The sequence below is a fragment of the Marmota marmota genome, unplaced genomic scaffold, assembly GCF_001458135.2.
Source record: "Marmota marmota marmota unplaced genomic scaffold, marMar, whole genome shotgun sequence".
In the NCBI taxonomy this organism is placed as follows: domain Eukaryota; kingdom Metazoa; phylum Chordata; class Mammalia; order Rodentia; family Sciuridae; genus Marmota; species Marmota marmota.
This window is the reverse complement of record NW_025999977.1, coordinates 16,407,056-16,426,166: the sequence shown is the minus strand read 5'-3', so window position 1 is coordinate 16,426,166 and position 19,111 is coordinate 16,407,056. Positions and strand designations below refer to the sequence as shown.

The following is a 19,111-nucleotide window of genomic DNA, read 5'->3' as shown; positions in this document are numbered from 1 at the left end:
TAAAAACTGATTTCTTCTTTTATATTCATTTTCAGATGTAGTATTTCAAATATATACCGCTGTAAAGACACACAGGTTTCTTAAATCAGACAAGAATGGCCATGGTAGGAGACAAGGTCACGCGGGGTGGTGAAGATGTCAAAGTACATTGTATTATACTTGCAAAAGAGACACGATAGTGTGTGGGATTGATTCTGCACCCCCAGGAGTTTTTAGGATGTGTCGTCCAGATGCCAGCTTGGTGAAAGGGTGTTTTCCTTCCATTTGTGAACCATGTGAGAAATGCTTGTATTTATTTTTGTTAGGCCTCTCTATCCGGAGCGTGTGCTGGAGAGCAGACCGCCTTCTAGCTGGGACCCAAGACAGTGAGATATTTGAAGTGATAGTGCGAGAGCGAGACAAGCCAATGCTGATCCTGCAGGGCCACTGCGAGGGGGAGCTCTGGGCCCTGGCCCTGCACCCCAAGAAGCCTCTGGCTGTGACAGGCAGCGACGACCGCTCTGTCAGGTGAGGTTGCAGCTGCCAGCACCTGGGAGTTATCCCAGGGACTCCCCCCAGGGATTCCTGCAGTACAGAACCCTACATTTCCCAAATGGAACGTTAGGAGGTTTAGCTAGACTCTAGCTGGTTTCATGACTTTTCATTATCTTTCTATGGCTCCACCTTATTGGGATTGTTCTTAGAAGTGAAAATACAGGAATGCTGTTTAGGCTGGCTTGCCATTCTCTCGGGTTCAAGATGTGAGCCAGGCGTGCTCCTATGTGATGAGACCACATTTCCCCCTCTATACTTGATCCTCTACATGGTCAATTTGCAGTTTAGAAACTCTCATTCCTCCATTCCTCACCATCAGAACTTCAGTTCTGATTTTTAAAGTTGTCTTCATCACATGAGTCAATTATTATTTCTTTGTAATTTTTTTTCTTGGTACTAGGGATTGACCCTAAGGGTGCTTAACCACTGTGCAACATCCCCAGTCATATATATATATATTTTAGAGACAGGGTCTCACTAAGTTGCTGAGGCTGGCTCTGAACTCAAAATCCTCCTGCCTCAGCCTCCCCAGCCTCTGGGATTACAGACATGTACCACCAAGCCCAGCTTTCTTTGTAAATTTGAGATGAAATTTTGAACATTGTTTTCAAATCCACAGTGAAGGCTAATTTCCAAAAAGGTGCACAGTGTTATTAGTGCCTTCAAAGTTCTTGCTGTGATTCATCTATTCTTTGAGAGCTCAATGTTTGGGAAAAATTAGTATGCCATCAGGATCCTGATGATTATTGAAGGAATGACTATATGACTTAAACATTTGAGACTAAGATTATTGCACTGATTTCAATATTTAGGTATTTATTATAAGCTTTAAATGTGCTTAATAATAGGCTACAGAGAGGAAGAGAATGATTGATTGATTGTTTTTGTGGATTTTAACAGCTGAAACAGAACACTGTCAACTAGAGTAAAGGTCACTGCTTTTTCCCACTTATTCTGTATGTTTATGATTCTAATCAAGATACAGTCTGCTCATTTCTTTTTTAGTGTCTGCCAAGCATGAAAGCCACATTCATCTCAGGAAGGTAGAGACAGCTACTCATGTAATGAGTGCTTATTTGACTTATGCTACTGGTGGCTCCCTTCTTTTTATTCCTTTACTCTGAGTTTTTGCCAAGTAGCCAAAACAATGCCATAAACTCATTCAAATACCTGTGTAACTTGATCGATCCCATTCAGAAAGGAAGGACTTCAGAAGGTCCTGGGCTTTCATATTTTAAGAATCATATTGAGTCTTAGAACTTTGAGCTCCTTGAGGAGCCCTGGCTGCAGAATCTGTTTTATTCCCCCTTAATCATTAATTTGGCTAAAACTTTAAATGCTGTGTTATCTTGAGTTTGAAATTTAGGAAAGGAAAAAGTCATAATTTCTTGAAGGGTTATCTTGGCAGCTTTCTAGGGCTTCCTATACCATTTACTGAAAAGGGATGGGTTCTTCAGCCCACTAAAGCAAAGCTTACATTGCTTAAAATAGTACAAGACTAAAAACAGCCCGGGATGATGAATAATGGATGAGGTATTGAGAGACTATCATAAGATTTAGGCCAAACAGTAGAGGCTGCCTAAGGGACCATGAACTGTTCATTATGCAACCCCACATTGTAGGGGGTGTGCCTGCCTCTCCTGATGGCAGATGATACTTGGGAAAGCACCACCTGTTACTCACTCTTGCCCTTCTGTTGCAGGACGATAGGGTTTCCATCCCCCTAGCAGATATTGTTGTTTGGTTGTTAAGAGAAGAATCTTGAAGTCCTGACAGGTCGGATGCCATAATTGTAACATGGAAACCTTTATTTGAATTTCATAAATACTTTGCTGTGGTTCACTTAGTTTGAGATGCCTGAATTAGGTGTTCTGGAGATGGGAATACGTGTAGTTGGCTCTGCTGAGAGATCAAGTAATTGCACTTACCATTTCTCCAGCAGTGGATGTGCTCACTGGCCATGAGCACCATGAAGTGTCCCCCCACAAATAGTGGATCCTTTAGTAGTGGGGCATCCAAGGACCTTGAGTGATAGCTATGACTATATACAACCAACTTTGGAGCCATCCTGGATAAGGGGAACCCTTCATTCTTAGATTCACTTTCTTTCCAGGGAGGCCAACAAATGTGTTTCAGTCTGTATGTGCTCAAATATCAGTTACTAGAGCAGTACTCACATATACTTTTTTTTCTAAGTGGTACTTAGGGATTTGAACCCAAGGTCTCACACGTGCTAGGCAAGTGCTCTGCCACTGAGCTATATCCCCAGCACACATATTTTTAAATTAACAATAAAAGCATTAGTAGTTCTTTACCTATAATGTGATTAACAGCCACTAGTATAAGCAAATTAATTTTTTATTTCCAATGAGATGAGAAGATCTTATGTGAAGTGGCCTTTATATTTTCCCTATTCATTTAATCCCCAAATATTTGGAAATGCTACTTTGTACATATTGCTGGTCTTTTTCAAATGATGAAAGTGACCCAAAAATGGACAAAATATCCTTACAGATTCCCTGACAGGGAACAAAGATACTAGTGGGAAGTTCCTGTGTCCTTTCTTGCTATCCTCAGTGGCTGGTGGTATGGGGGGAAGCCCTTCCTACCTGGGGCTGACGGGTGACTCTGAGAGGTTGGTCTGTCTTTACTCTTACTTGCTCTTGGCGTAGGCTGTGGAGCCTGGCTGACCATGCCTTGATCGCTCGCTGTAACATGGAGGAAGCAGTCCGCAGTGTCGCCTTCAGCCCCGACGGGTCCCAGCTGGCCCTGGGCATGAAGGACGGCTCTTTCATCGTTCTTCGAGTCAGGTATGTGCCGATTCTGAAAATGGTTTTTAGAGATGCTCTTTTGTTAGAAGCCAAGATTCTCCTGGTCATAACGTATGCCAGGACTTTAGGAAGCATATTTACCCTTTCAAATAGGAGTACCATTGTGCCTCAATTCCCTACCTATAATTCTGAAGTCCGAAACACTCTGAAAATCCAAATTTCTTGTTAATTTAGAGCCTGATCCAACGAACTGACGTGAGGCTATTTACAGTCTCTAGGAATAATAACATGTCATGTTATCTGCTAAAAAAAAAAAAAATGTGTTTAACTCAGGTGCTGTCCCAGACCAGCATATTAACCTTTCTAAAATCCAATGAAGAACAATTTTCCAAGCACATCTGATCCCAATGGCCTTCAGATAAGAGATCATGGGCTTTGTAGTTAAGCCAACAAAAGAGGAACGAAGAACAAAGCAGCATCCAGTGGCACTAGATATTTTTATAGGTGGACTTGAATGAAAGATTACTTCCATCCAAAATTGACACTAAAATGAAATATTTCCTACTTGCTAACATCCTCCATTATTTTTACTGGACAAAATTATGACCCATCCTTGTAAGTCCTCTGAATACATTGTTTGCTTGGCTCACACATTTTGTGCTTACAGAAAAGAAATGCATCTGTAAATTACTGCATGTTCTGCAAAGAGAGAAGGCGATATGGCCTTGAAGAATGCTCTTGGACAATTGATCACACTGCATTCTCATTGCCAGCCACACATAACTCATTACCAAACTGGTGGGCAACATTTTATTCCTCTGCTTAGTGATAAGATGGATAATTACTAGATCTCCTTTATGATAAATTTCCCAAGTCCAAGCCAGAAAGCCTACACAATCTATTTTATGACATTAGAGTAAACTAGAGTGCCACTAATAAATGATAGCAGGGATTATTATGGAGAAGCAAATATTTGTTATTTGTGCATTCAGTTTGTTTTGGAGTTGATGAAGCCATCTTTACTGGCTCAGGAGACCTGTCAGTCAAAATCCTGTCTCATGGTTGGAGGAAAAAAAATTCAGTGAGCTTTCCAACGTGGACAGAAATGCTTCAAAGAATCTTGTCAGCAAGCATCCAAAAGAGCCCAGTGATTCAGTGTATTCATTATTGACCTTTCATAGTGAATATTAAATGATATAATAATTTAACACTTACATAGATAATTTCTTCTGCTTTTTGGACTGACTTTTTACAGCAATAAGCCTTAAGTTTAACAGTCAGGAGCTTGTCATTCTTCGAGTATAAAAACAATGTTTTATTTTCATGCCAGCCTTGATACATTTTGCCTTTCTCCAGGACATATTTAAAAAAATAATTTTTAAAATTCCAATGTTTTAAATAAAAGTTTTAGGGAAAAATAATATATAACTAAATAGAAAATAAAAATGCTTTGTATTAAATTTTTCTGTATTTACTTTAAAAACCCAAAGTTTCAAGTATTTATTTTCATAAATGTGTCATAGATTTGAAATAATGTTTCATGTCTTTCCTCAGAAGTTAATTTTTTCATTTTCTTTTCTCTTCCTTTTGAAACCTTTTTTCCTCCTTTGAGATGTGTATTTTAAAATATCAATTGGGTTTTCTAATTCTCAATTTTCTGCTTATCACTTGGCATTTTGACTCTTACAGAGATATGACAGAAGTGGTTCACATCAAGGATCGGAAAGAAGTCATTCATGAAATGAAATTTTCTCCTGATGGTTCTTACCTCGCAGTGGGATCCAATGATGGCCCAGTGGACATCTACGCGGTTGCCCAGCGGTACAAGAAAATAGGAGAATGCAACAAGTCCCTTAGCTTCATTACACACATTGACTGGTCCTTGGATAGTAAATACTTGCAAACTAATGATGGTGCAGGAGATCGATTGTTCTACAAAATGCCATGTGAGTCATACGTAGTCACTGGGTGTTTGTGAAAAGCAAACTTTCAACTTCATGAAGAAAATGTAAGAGAATATCCTTACGATCTCAAGGCAGGGAATGTTCTCCTAAATAAGATCCCCAAATCATAAATCCTCAAAGAAAAAGTTAATGAATTAAAACACATTAAAATAAAAAAAAAACATTAACTACACAACTAAAGAGACCCTGAGTTAAAATTTAAAAACAAGGAATAAATGAGGCATAAATCCTTGCAGTTGTTGTAATGGACAAGGAATATTTGTCTAGAATATGTAAAGAATGCCATAAGTTAAGTGTAAGGGCCAGACATGGTAGCCCACACTTATAAAACCAGTGACTCTAGAGGCTGAGGTAGGAGGATCTCAAGTTCAAGGCCAGCCCTGGCAACTTAGCAAGACCCTATCTCAAAGGGGTGGGGATGTGGCTCAGTGGTAAAGCACCTCTGAGTTCACTCCCCAGTACCTACTGCCATTCCCCCCTCCCCCCCATAAAAGCTAAGGGAAAATACTAGAAAAAAATGTACAACTCTTAAATGACCAATGAACATCTGATAAGGAATCGGAGATGTGATAATTTTGACAATGAGAAACCATTTTACACTATGTAGACTTGCAGAAAAAAAAGTCAATATTAAATGATGAGAAGAGGGGGAATGGAAACTACACACACTACTATTGGGAACATGCACAAAGCCACGTACACAGAATGTTTATTGTAGCAGTATGCATGAGAGCCAGAAATGAGCAGTTCCCAAGTGATGATCAGCATGAGGAGGGTTTATTAAATATGGGACAGTCACATAATGGAATGTGAGAAAGAACTTGAACTGGAGCAATTTGTGTCAATGAGGATAGATCTCAAAAATAAACTGCTGAGCAAGTAAAAGTGGCAGAATGATATGTACAGTGTATGATCACTTATACAAATAGGACAAATTTGATATATTATTTTTGGCTGCATACATATTAGTAATATGTTTTAGAAATGGGTGGGAATAATAAACACCTAATTCAGGGTGCGGGTTACTTTTAAAAAAAACAGTGAAATAAGATTGGGGGGAGTACCCTGGATTTTAACTACCTGTAATGTTTTCTTTAAAATTCTTTGCTAAAGACAAGATATTAGGATTTGTTAAAATGGGTACTGCACACACTTGTTCATTATATACTTTTTTATATACTTGAAATACTTTTCAATTTTTTACTTTCAGGCTGTGGAGACAACCTGAAATAATTGTACGGCCAACGTCCCCGTATTTCAAGGTTCATGACCCATTTAGTTCTGTATCCGAGTCTTTTGATTTATCGGCTGTTCCCTCTTCCTTCTTTGTTCCTGCTCTTTGTCCATTTCATTTTTTCATTAATGCATCTCTAAAAGGTTGAATAAATGGCAGTAATGCAAAATAGTCATAATGTCTCTATTAGTGCATTGCACACAGTTCAGCAGAATCAGAAATGAATAAAAATGAGCTGGAGGTGTAATCTATGGGTTTCAGTTGCCAGACAGTAGCACCCCATCATACCCTTGATACCAAGAGTAGTTGGCTCTAGCAGAAGGACCTATTAAAACAGGCTGGCCCTGGGAAATTAGAAACTGTCTCTGGAGCCAGCCTAGAACTCATGCATAGGACCTCAAGATTAGAATGACTTCTCAAAGATTTGAGGATCATTGTGTCAATTACTTTGATTGCTTTAGTCCCAAATAAGTGTTCTGTATAATTAGGACCCTTTATTATATGAGTATTTGGTGAAATATGCTCATTGGGATTATAAAAAGTCACAATTTTTTATTTGTGACCACGTGTAAGAGATTTGTCTGACATAATGCTAATTTAGTAACAGTTTGTAATACTGAGTGTCTTAAAAGTGAATTACTGCATTATAATCTTTGATGATTTTGTAAGAGGAAAAAAATTAATAGTACTCTTGACCTCAGATAATTACATTTTGTCTTAAATCTTTTATTAAAAAATTATTTACCATAAAATAATGTGTAACATAACAGAGTTTCTGTCTTAGCAAATTCATCAATGTACCATTATTAGGTATGTATTTCTTTGTGTCTGCACTCTTTGCTTGATATTATTTTATATAGATATATTTTTCCATAGTGTGGAAACATGGAACACATTTGTCATTTGCAATAACAAAATAATATCCTTCTCGGTGATGATATCATTATTTACTTTATCATTCTATTATTGGCTGTTTGGGCTATTTCTGGTTTCTTTGCTCATCCAATAGTGCAATTCCAAATACTTCTTGTATATGTGTGATTTTTCTCTTCAGAGTTACTTCCTGGGAGAGTTTTCTCCAAAGAAAGAACACTGGGCCAAGGATTGTGTTCCAAATAACTACAAACTCTGATTCTATTGTCATTTTTTAATATTCAATGATCAAAGTTTAATTTTGTTAAAATCATAATATTCCACAGCGTATTTACAGATTCAGCGTAATTAGGTCAAAATCCCACTGTTATTTTATAGAAGTTGGTCAACTGACACCAATAATCATAAAGTGCAAAAGAAATCAAATAATCAAATATTGAAGTAAAAAAACAAAACTGGCTTTTGCTAAAAATATTTGTTGCAAGGAAAAGATGTGTGTAGGATATTGAACTTAGGGTAATTATTTTTAAGTTACTGATTAGTGTTTTAGTCAGCTTTTTCACTGCTGTGATTAAAAGACCTGATAAGAACAATTTTGGAAAAGGAAAAGTTTATTTGGGGATTCACAGTTTCAGAGGTCTCAATCCACAGATAGCTCCATTCCTTGGGGGTCAGGGTGAAGTAGTCATCGTGGCAGAGGGAAGCGGCTCACATGATGACTGGACAGCAGAGACTCCACTTGCCAGATACAAAATATTAACCCCAAAGGAACACCCCCAATGACCCACCTCCTCCAGCTACACCCTACCTGCCTTCAGTTACCATTCAGTCAATCCTATCAGGATTAATACACTGATTGGGTTAAGTCAATCATTTCTTTTCTAAACTTTCTTGCATTTTCTCACACACGAGCTTTTGGGAGACACATCACATCTAAACCATAACAAGTAGCATTCCCTGTACCTGAAGATTCTAATGTCTTTTTAAATGAATTTTTACATAATAAGGTTACAGTCAAAAATTTTGGGTTGCCAATTTGACCATGCACAATTGATATACCAGGGCATCTGTTCTCACAGATATTTTATTTGAAAATATTATAGAGGATATCAAGAAGTATGCTTCATTTTATTGATTGTGAATTTTAAGATGGTGTGTGACTAAGTATTTCTCAAACATTGCTTTATTGTTTTCCCCCCATGTGCTTTCTGTGGACTTCACGTTAGCTGCTGCTGCTGGAAATGGATTGTTCCCTAAGTTTGGGGACATACCCAGAATGAGTCTCAAGACTGTTTCCCCTGACCAACTATTTTATTTCAATTTTAGATTTAAGTAATAAGTCTAGTATTTTAAAAAACTAATTTATAGAAGCATTTTTTAAAAATCATTTGTAAGCATCCCTAAAGTATGAAAAATTGAAATTTAGGATAAACCTGGCAAAATGTTGACTCAGTGCGGTAACACATAATTTACTGATTTCATCAACAATACAAAGCATAATATCACCTATACCTAAGTAAATACAGATAAGTAAATATTAGTAGTTTGAGACATTACATCTAGTATAACAATCATTTTCTATTTTCCTTATAGGGAAGTTTTGAGCATGTGCTTTCTTTAAGCCCTGCTACCTGCCTCCAAATCATAAATTTGGTCTTTAGAACCAGTAGTTTCCTTGATTTTATTAGAAAATTTTTTTTAAAGAGCTATAGAGTTTAATAAGAAAAATGAACCAAGTAAATTAGAGTATGTTTTTTATGTAAATGTAGCATTTATTATTTTCAGCTGGGAAGCCTTTAACAAATAAAGAAGAAATCAAAGGGATTCCCTGGGCGTCCTGGACATGTGTGAAAGGGCCTGAAGTGAGTGGAATTTGGCCCAAATACACTGAGGTTACTGACATCAACTCCGTGGATGCAAATTATAACAGCTCAGTGCTAGTGTCTGGAGATGATTTTGGACTGGTCAAGTTGTTTAAATTTCCTTGTCTCAAGAAAGGTAAGGCTAAGAGGGATGTTTCATTGGATAAAGATTTACTCTGGACTGGAAATGCACTACGATTAAGGCTTATGTTCTTGGTGTCTATTCAGCCAACTCATTTTCTCTCAGATGTGTGTTGTTACTCTGTAGCAGTTTTTCCATACAGCTGAGAGGGTGAGTTGTCAAGGTCACCTTTGTTTCTTTGTTTGCCATTATAAGACACATGCTTTTGCAAATTTAAGCTGGAATTCATTGATTTAATACCATTTTGTGCTTCATAAGCCTGGTGTTTCACAGTTCAGACAATCTTATTTTTACTTATACTTATGTAAATATTCATAACTTAAATTCCATATATTTCCATTAAAATATTATACAGTTTTTTTAATGCTTCTCAGCACTTGTGCATATATAGGGAAAGGCAAACCAAATCTTTTAAACATAATTAAAATCTGAAAGTAATTATTCTGGTGACAATGTATTTTATCTCTTGTCCCAGCACTAATTTTGCAAACCAGATTTGCAAAACTATGATGAATTTTTGAGAGAGAAGTTGAGTTCAAAACAACCTTCCCTGTCATGTTATGTTGTTGAAATTGTGTCACTTCAATTATGTGGCCCCTGTAGACTTCAAGTGACTGAATTAACCATATAATGACCCTTTCCTCCTCTTTTTCGAGTTTAGACAAAGACCTCACACAAGCTCTTCTGAGACTCCTCTGCTGTTTCCTGAAACTATGATCTTACAGCAGTAATCAGCAGGGAGCATGCTGCTGCCTGAAAACTCTTTCACTTGAATGATTTTTAAATTAAGCAAGGAAGGAATTGAAAAATATAATCAGAAAGTCATAGTCAGCTGACAGTTTTGAAGCAGTGACAATTATGGTACAAAATGGAGCATAAAACACCTAGCAAACCCACCGTCCCTTACAATTGACAAAATAGCCATCAGTTTAAAATATTTGAGGCACAAAATTACCTCAACGTGCCCAATTCAAACTTTCCGTCTCTCCCCCTAATGGCCCATGTGAGTAATGGGGCGTATCTGGTTAGATTGAGTAATGTACTTGCAGAGGGAAAGTTAGGCAAGTTAGAAGGTGCCTGGGAATTCAGGATCCAGAAGAAACATCATTGAGGTCAGAAGCATTGCTACTGGTCTCCAGGGTCAGAACTGGGGAGTGACATGAATGCAATGAGAGTTGGCATCTCCTGTGCTTCCCCTTGTAAGGTGGACTGGAGTCTGGAAAATAGCCATAGAGTAGTAGACTTTTATTGGAGCTGAGAGAGGGTGAGTAATCCTGTCAAAATGAGGCACTCTTTGGTGAAAAGTTACCCTGTGGGTGAGGCACACAGGGCCTCCAAGTGAAGAGAGATGGACAGTGGGGTGACAGTGTGGGGAGAGTAGCAAGACCCACTTCAGCATCGAAGTACTCATGCCCTCTTAGCAAATTAACTTGTTTTACTTTTCATGACACATGGCATCTGAGGCTCATTACAAGATTTATAAACTATCAAGTTCTTGTGTCTTTTTCTTTGTGCCAAAACTGGTGGTGGGGAAGCTAATAAAATAGTGTTGGAGTTGTTGATAGGAATAGTAGTTGGTAGAACTCATCCCTCTAACCAAGGGTACCAGAGACACACATTTCCCCTGAGTTTTTTATTTTTTATTTTTTGGTGGGGTCTACGAGGGGTTGAACTAAGAGACACTCAACCACTGAGCCACATCCCCAGCCCTATTTTGTATTTTATTTAGAAACAGGGTCTCACTGAGTTGCTTAGCACTTCGCTGTTACTAAGGCTGGCTTTGAACCCATGATCCCCCTGCCTCAGCCTCCTGAGCTGCTGGGATTACAGGCATGTGCCACCGTGCCCTGCTCCCCCTGAGTTTTGAACCTGCAAAAAGACAAAGATGAGTAGAGGCTGATGGCTGTGAGCAAGTGTGGAAGCCTAAGTTTTGTAGTTTTCCATTGTGATGAACTATAACTCACAACCCAGTTAATTTGACACATTGGGAAATGCATATGTATTCTGTGGTCCAGCAGCTAAATGTATAAGTGTTTTGCAGTTAATGGAAATTACTGAATCGATGTTATTTTTACACAGCCAAAGCACTTCATTTTTCTTACTTTGGCAATTTTCAAATCTTAAAATAATTAACATCAATGCTGACAGTTTTCTTTGGTGCCACTTAGATTGCTTGCTCTTTGACACTGACGTGAACAACCAACTCCATTTCCCATGACAAATGAGCTAGGTAGTGTAGACTTAGGTTGCAGAAACCTGGGACCTTGGAAGAGAGAGTGTCAGCCTTCACCACACTTGGGTGGGGTTGGTTTAGAGCAGGAACAGAATGGCTTGAGCAGAATGAGGGAGAGTTGTATACCAGGAAGATGGAGAGGGCCCGTGGGCTGTGTCGTGAAGTTCCTTGTAGCCACTACTGAAAATCAGGTCTCACTCTGTGTAATTGAAAAATCACTGAGGATTTTAAGTGGAGGACAGATGGGACCAATGTAAATATTTAAAAGACCACTTTGATATTGTGTGAAATAGGTTAGGCCCCACCAAAAAGGTGATGTGGCTGAGAACAGATACAAAGAGTGTTCCAGACAGAGAAAACAGCCTGGCACTCTTAAGGAATAGAAAAGGGGCCAGTATGCCTGTAGCAGAGTAGGCGAGGGGAGGATAGGGGAGAAGATAGAATCAGAGAGGTAACACATAAATACTAATGGCAGAATGCGTCTGCAGGTTCTACCTCCAGCCGGCCACATATTAGTTATTTATTAATTATTAATAAGTATTAAATATCTGTTATTATGTATTACCTATTATTTCATAACAGCTCCTCCCTCAAATTTAACAGCTCAAATGAAAAAATATATCACAAGTAATGGGGGGGGGGATGAGATCAGGGATTCATGAGCCGCTTAGATGGGTGGTTCAAGTTCAAGATGTGGGAGGTTGCGTCATCTGAAAGCTAGACAGAGGATCCATTTCCTCTCACTTTAATGGCTCTTGGGTGGAGACCTCGGTTTCTTGCTACAAGAGCTGCTGGGTAGACTGCTTGAGTGTCCTTACAACATGGCGTAATCCAAGAACAACAGCACAGGAATCTGCAGTGCCTTTGATGGCCTCCTCTTGGATGTCACACAACCTCGTTTTTGCCATATTCTATTTGTTTTTACTTGTATCAAAGAATTCTTGGACTATTTTCAAACCACTCTGAAAAGACAGGTTAAATGATCCTGTACAGACGTTAGTGTACTAAAGGATAACCCCTCACTTTAGGATCTACAGAGGTATAGGAAGGATATACCTCTTTTCCCAATTATTGAATTATCATCCAGCATTTCCAGCTGACCCTAGTTGAAACAGTTTGACTTTGTTGCCAAAATTGATTTAGGCAAATGTTTGAAATAAGCAACCTTGCTTTTGAGACACAGTGCTTTCTTTGTGGCAGTATTTCTCTAATCTTTTTTTTTGGGGGGGGTGGGGGTGTAGNGTGTAGGGGAGTGTACAGGGGGGCTGAGAAAATAAGGCTTACTTGGTCAGACATGCCCTCAAGAAAGGGACCTGCAGTAGTCATTTTCACCTACATATAAAATGAAATCATGGTATCTCTGGTGGATATTTGAATTTTAAGTATGTGATAGTTGAATGGGATGACCTTTTCCCTCCTCTGAAAAGGATTTCATTTAGAGGATCTTCAAGAGTTAGAAGTGTTTTCAAAGTGGGGATGCGGAGCTGATGATCTTCTGAAATCTCCCATAGTCTGGAGTTCTAGGCCTCCACATGAAATGGACCCAGCTCATTACCACCAGGGCTTTATCCTGCTGTGTTCTGAGCATACACTGGAGTCTTTCTTGCAAAAGTTCAACCACAGATATACTTCAAATAGGTTTTTCTATTGCACTCACTACTGGGACTGGTGTTTACTGAATAAAGCAACCAATTTAAAAGAAAAATAATTCATTCTCACAGCTAAGTCTATGTAACCCCAATAATAATAATAATAATTTGATTATTTTCACAGAATTATTTCCTGCTTCCCTGTGATATAAAACATGTAGTCCTTTACTACCATTTAAATAAGAATATGTAAGATGTTCATTCTTGATCAAGAATTATTTTCAGAATCAGTGATAATAGTAAGCATTGTTTGGAACAGGTTTTAGTTACAGAGCTTAAATCTAAGAATCAGCTTCAGATTGATCCATATTGGAAAAATTAAAGTGTCTTTTAGAGTATTTTCTTGCTTATTATAATATGTAAGCCTGAAAATAACTTTATGATATATTTTAAAATTTTGCTTGATATGAATAGGAATGTGATTTCTTTTTTAACCAGTATGTTTTTGGCATAACTAATCTTCTAAAAAAATCTTTTTTCAGGAGCCAAATTTAGAAAGTATGTGGGCCATTCTGCACACGTCACAAATGTCCGCTGGTCCCATGACTGTCAGTGGGTGTTAAGTACAGGAGGGGCTGACCACTCGGTTTTCCAGTGGAGATTTATTCCAGAAGGTGTCAGCAACGGCATGCTGGATACTGCTCCCCAGGGTAAAAACCACTCATAACTTTTCCATGTCTGTTTATTTTTCAGTGAACTTTTCAAGAAATGTTCTAATGTCTGTTGCGGAGGTCAAACGTTCAAAGCAATTTTGATAAAATTTATTCCTATAATAAATTTTGAATTTTTTTAAAAAAAGAAAAGCTTTTGAGATTAATATAGGTCAGATCATTTCCTTCAAAGGATTTTGCTTACACCAAATACAAGTTGAAGACTTAAGATTTATGTGAAAAATTAACCTTTGAAGATAGCATAAAAGTGCACTTGGCCACCTCCTTGGTATGACTGTAATGAACGGTGTGCCTGCTCCATCAGGCTGCGGGCTGACAGGGTAATCTTGGAATGGAAGTCGTCACAGATTGGGTTCCAAGAATGTCTCACAATTTGGGGGCTCCTGTGTTCCAGTTCAGCAGCTGTGTCATATTTTTAGTTACATCTACTGTGATGTCCACACAGTGAGTAGATGACCCAATGAACAACAATTTGAGAAAATGTGTTTATTGGGAAGGATTTTGCAGAGATTTTGACTATGGCAATTACCAGCACTTAGTGGCATGTTAAGCAGAAGAGGATCTTTATTAAAGTCAGCTGCTGAATTTCCTTTTGCTCCAGCTTTTCCTTTGGTAAAACTTGCCACTTTTACATTTTTAAAATCCAGGGATCCTACTGTGTAATAAAAGGAAACATGTTCTATCTGCTTGGGAGACTGTTTTCCCAGAAGTAGTTAAGGGCAGGCCAAAGTTAGCCAAATGATGAAAGTAGGAGGTGGTGTTTTCAGGAATCTGTATTAAATTAAAACTACGGTGCAAATATTTATTAACTAGGATAGAAGAAAGAAAAGATTTCCAGTAACATTTTTAGCTATTTAAAGTCTCAAGATTTTGCTTGTTTGTGGGTTATATTTCTGCAGAAGGTGGCACCGACTCCTACAGTGAAGAATCTGATTCAGATTTATCTGATGTGCCCGAGCTGGACTCTGATATTGAGCAAGAAACTCAAATCAATTATGATCGCCAGGTCAGTATGAAGGAGCAATAAAAAATGTGTAACCTGGAGCCTGGATCTCCTTAGATCTGGACATTGCTGAAAATGGCTGGGACTTACGTAGAAGAGAATGATGCCAAAAATAAGAAAAATTGACTACTTCTTGCCTTTAAATGCAATCTTAAAATAAAGCATTTGCCTTTTTAGATCATTAAAAACATTAAGTGGAAGGTAGTTGCAAAGTTCCAAAACTGAGCCCATAATAGTTGGGCTTTTTGCCCAGTGTCTTCCATCTAAAACTTATAAATTTATAAATATCTATGCATATATATATTGGGGGGTGGCTATTGGGGATGGAACTCAGGGGCACTCAACCACTGAGCGACATCTCCAGCCCTCCCCCCCCCTTTTTTTTTGGTATTAAGAGTCAGGGTCTCACTGAGTTGCTTAGTGCCTAGTTGTTGCTGAGGCTGGCTTTGAACTTATGATCCTCCCCTCCTGAGCCGCTGGGATTACAGTTGTGTGCCACTGCACCCGGCTAAAACTTATAACTATTTTTTTCAGAACAAAGAAATACCAGCTCTTGGTGGCATGTTAAGCAGAAGATAATCTTTATTAAAGTCAGCAACTTGTTAAGCTACAAGTTTTTCATTTTCTTAGTAAATTGTGAAAGCTTGTATTTTCAGGATGAGTACCTGCAGGATAATTTGCACGTAGCTATTATCCTCATTGGTCTCCTAACTCATGGCAACCATTGTCCATTTAATTAAAGTAAAAGCAAAATTACAACATGCATTCTCTCTCCAGTCAGATCATATCTCATAGGAAAGTTGGTCAATTGCCTGCAGTTTTCTTGGAAGTTGACATTTCATCACTGTTTAGCACTAAAGAGTGATTTTTAAAGAAAACGGTCTTTCAGAGGAATCTGGACACTCACCACCTTGTCATTGGTGATGACCATAGGGTTTGTTTTCTTTCCTGTCATTTTTAAAGGTGTGTTAAGCAGATTCTATACATGAATGTGAACTGAATAAGATGTCAGATTTCAGTGTTGTCCAGATAGGCTGGTGGCAGCTACTGTGCACCTGAGAGGTTAGGGGTCATGCCCACTCTTAGCATAAGAGTGCTGGGAGATGGTATTAGCCAAATTCTTTTGTTACTTTGTGTGCATGAATGAATATGTAATAACAAATCACATCATTATGTACAACTATAATGCACCAATAAAAAATGTGGAAAGGTGGGGAAAAGGAATCCTGATCTAGGTTTCTCCCCAAAGCATATATTCTGTGCACTACTTGGTTTGCCTCTATGTCAGCACTGGATTTACTGCTTTTCAAATGATTACACTTTTTCCTGCCTATAATCATCACTCACTGATTTCGTGTTTGAGAAATTGGATTAGTTCAAAGGTGGTCCAACTTACGGTTCGTGATTAGATCAGTTGGACTATGTATTGATGGATGCATTATGCAGTACCACCACTGAAGAGATGGATTTGAAGGGAAATGATTAATGTGGGACTATCAGGCAAACACTAAACAACATACCCTGACATCAAGGGTAATGAAATTTAAGCAAAGCGAATGTTAGATTTAGGGGGCAAAGCCATTTTGCTTAGATGGACAGTTTTTATTTAATGAAATGATGGTAGTTAAAAAACGAAAAGACATGATGGTATTGAAATGCATGCCCAGGACTTATGGATTCTCCCTGACGTCTTATCTGTCAGTGCTTTTACCTATTATTTGGTTTTATGCTCTCAGCATTCCTGAGTTATTCCTGAGAGCAGGGACTTTCATTCTGTTCTACAGATGGGAAATTGAGGCCCATAGAAGCTACAAGACTTGATCAAATAAGCAGCAGAAATACCCTAGGATTTAGTGCTAGGAAGTAAATAATTGACCTGGTAAAACATCATGATCCAGGATCTGGTCTGTCAGGATGTGTGAGGCCATGAAAGGAAGAGAATTCCAGAGGGCAATCCAAGGGGAAAAAATGACTCAAAAATGACCCATTTTGCAAATGTCAGAATCAAGAGATTTCTTACTTCAGAAGAAGTAAAAATATATTTTATTGAAAATTTATTTTGTTTACTAATATATCAACTTAGTATATTTTTTCTGGATATAATATACCTAAGAAAAATAATAACAAATAAGAGGGGAAGAAATTACTTAAAATTCCAGTCATTTGGAAAATATTTCATGTTATTTTGCTCATTAAGAGGAAATAGTATTCAATACTACGTCTTATGTTTTCAAAACCATTTATTGAAGCTTCAATCCATCCAACAATGTCAAGATGTTGATGTTTTGAAACCTGGAAAAGGCATCTTAGCGGAATGACTCTGTTGTACTTTTCAGGTTTACAAAGAAGATCTACCTCAGCTAAAGCAACAAAGTAAAGAGAAAAACCATGCAGTGCCCTTCCTCAAACGGGAGAAGGCTCCTGAGGACAGCTTGAAGCTCCAGTTCATACACGGGTGGGTGGCCTGCCCTGGGCACCTGTGCTCCTTCATTATCTCTGCTGAGCCTGTCATCAGCCTTACCTCCAAGATAAAGAGGTCTCTCTTTCTGGTGCTCTTGTCCCCAGTTTGCTCACAGACCTGGGGCTAATGTTTTAACTATGACCCTTTCCAGTTTCCTCAGTGCGCCGGGGCCATCACACTGTGGTGGTCACTAGGCTTAGTGTTCTTCCTGAAGATCTGTGGCAGCTGGTCACGGCCATTCCTGTTTCCTCTCTCCCCCAATCCCTTGCTCTGTTTTGCTGGCGTTAGCCTAGGACAGTAAATTCTCAAATATTGTTCTCACATATGCCTAAAATGATTTCAAATTTTGTAAAATTGTTTATGACTTTGCCCATTTGAAGTCTACCCCTGAAAGGTTTCAATGTAAGTTTAAATGGTGGAGAAAAATATTATATAAACATTCACATCAGTCATCTAAGTGAACCCAGAGGAACTTGAATGCCAAAATACTTCATGGACTTTCAAAATTAATAACAGGGGGAATAAACAATGCTTCTACCACAGAACACTTTATATCATTTATATTTCTACTGACACTCCTCTCTCCATTCTAACTCTCTCATAAATTTTACCTTAACATTTTTTTTGCTTGAGTCTTTTTAACTGTACCATGAGAAAAAAGCCTACATGTTCAACTAAAATTTCATTTCTTGTGACCATAACTCTGTGAAATACTTATCCACTGCCCCACATGGCTAGTGAGCACTTCAAATATAGCTAGTCCGAAATGAGATATGCTGTGTGGGTAAGACACCTATTTTAAAGGCTTAGGATGAAAAAAAGAAGGTATAATATCTCTTTAAAATGTTTTTATATCATATTTTAAATGGAAATGTGTTAGGTTAAAAATATGATCTTAAAATAAATTTCATTTTTAAAAATTTTGTGTGTATAATACTAGGGATTGAACCCAAGGGTACTTTACCACTTAACTACAATCCCAGCCCTTTTAATTTCATTTCATTTTTTTTTTTTTTTTTAATTTTGAGACAGGGTCTCTCACTAAATTGCTGAGGCTGGCCTCAAACTTGTGATCCTCCTGCCTCAGCCTTCTGAGTTTCAAGGATTGCAGGCATGTGCCACCACACCTGGATATTTTTATTATTTTTAATATGGCAACTAGAAAACTTGACTATGTGGCTTGCATTGTATTTCTATTAGACAATGCAGTTCTGTTACTTTTTTAGATTGAATTGTTATAATTATTAGTAAAAATGACCAAATCAATATAAATATATTACAAACTATGATAATTGTTAAGCACCGAAAACTTTATTAGATTTATTTCAATGAGATGAATTGTTTTCTATTCAGTTATCTGTGCATGTAGATTACTCATTGCTAGAATGTGGCAGAGTTTAGTGTTCACTCTATCCCCATGTTTTTTCTTTTTATAGATGTAAACACTGAGTTTATTCTCATAAATAAGTGAGAATGGGAGCTGGGGTTGTAGCTCAATGGTAGAGCACTTGCCTAGGATGTGGGAGGCACTGGGTTTGAGCCTCAGCACCACATAAAAATAAATAAATAAAGTTAACATGTCCATCTGTAACTAAAAAAATTTTTTTTTTTAATAAGTGAGAATGGAAGTGATTTTATCATGGCAATGTTGTTCAGTTCTTTATAAACTCCTTCTGTATTATAGACCCCCCAAATCACTTTTTTTTTTTTTTGG

The 19,111-nt window shown here is 37.9% G+C and overlaps 1 protein-coding gene across 6 annotated transcripts in view; it reads left to right on the top strand.

The window, feature by feature from the left end:
- Eml6 (EMAP like 6) overlaps positions 1-19,111 on the top strand; it is a 243,002-nt gene that overhangs the window by 131,110 nt on the left and 92,781 nt on the right. For all 6 annotated transcript variants that reach the window (XR_007348069.1, XM_015479665.2, XM_048804336.1 and 3 more), the window contains 7 exons: positions 306-507; positions 3,207-3,344; positions 4,995-5,251; positions 9,162-9,374; positions 13,745-13,912; positions 14,833-14,939; positions 17,273-17,391. Coding sequence is in view for 5 of the 6 variants with exons in the window: in XM_015479665.2 (XP_015335151.1) it covers positions 306-507; positions 3,207-3,344; positions 4,995-5,251; positions 9,162-9,374; positions 13,745-13,912; positions 14,833-14,939; positions 17,273-17,391 (1,204 nt within the window). In the remaining variant the exon portion in view is untranslated. The remainder of the gene's footprint in view (positions 1-305; positions 508-3,206; positions 3,345-4,994; positions 5,252-9,161; positions 9,375-13,744; positions 13,913-14,832; positions 14,940-17,272; positions 17,392-19,111) is intronic.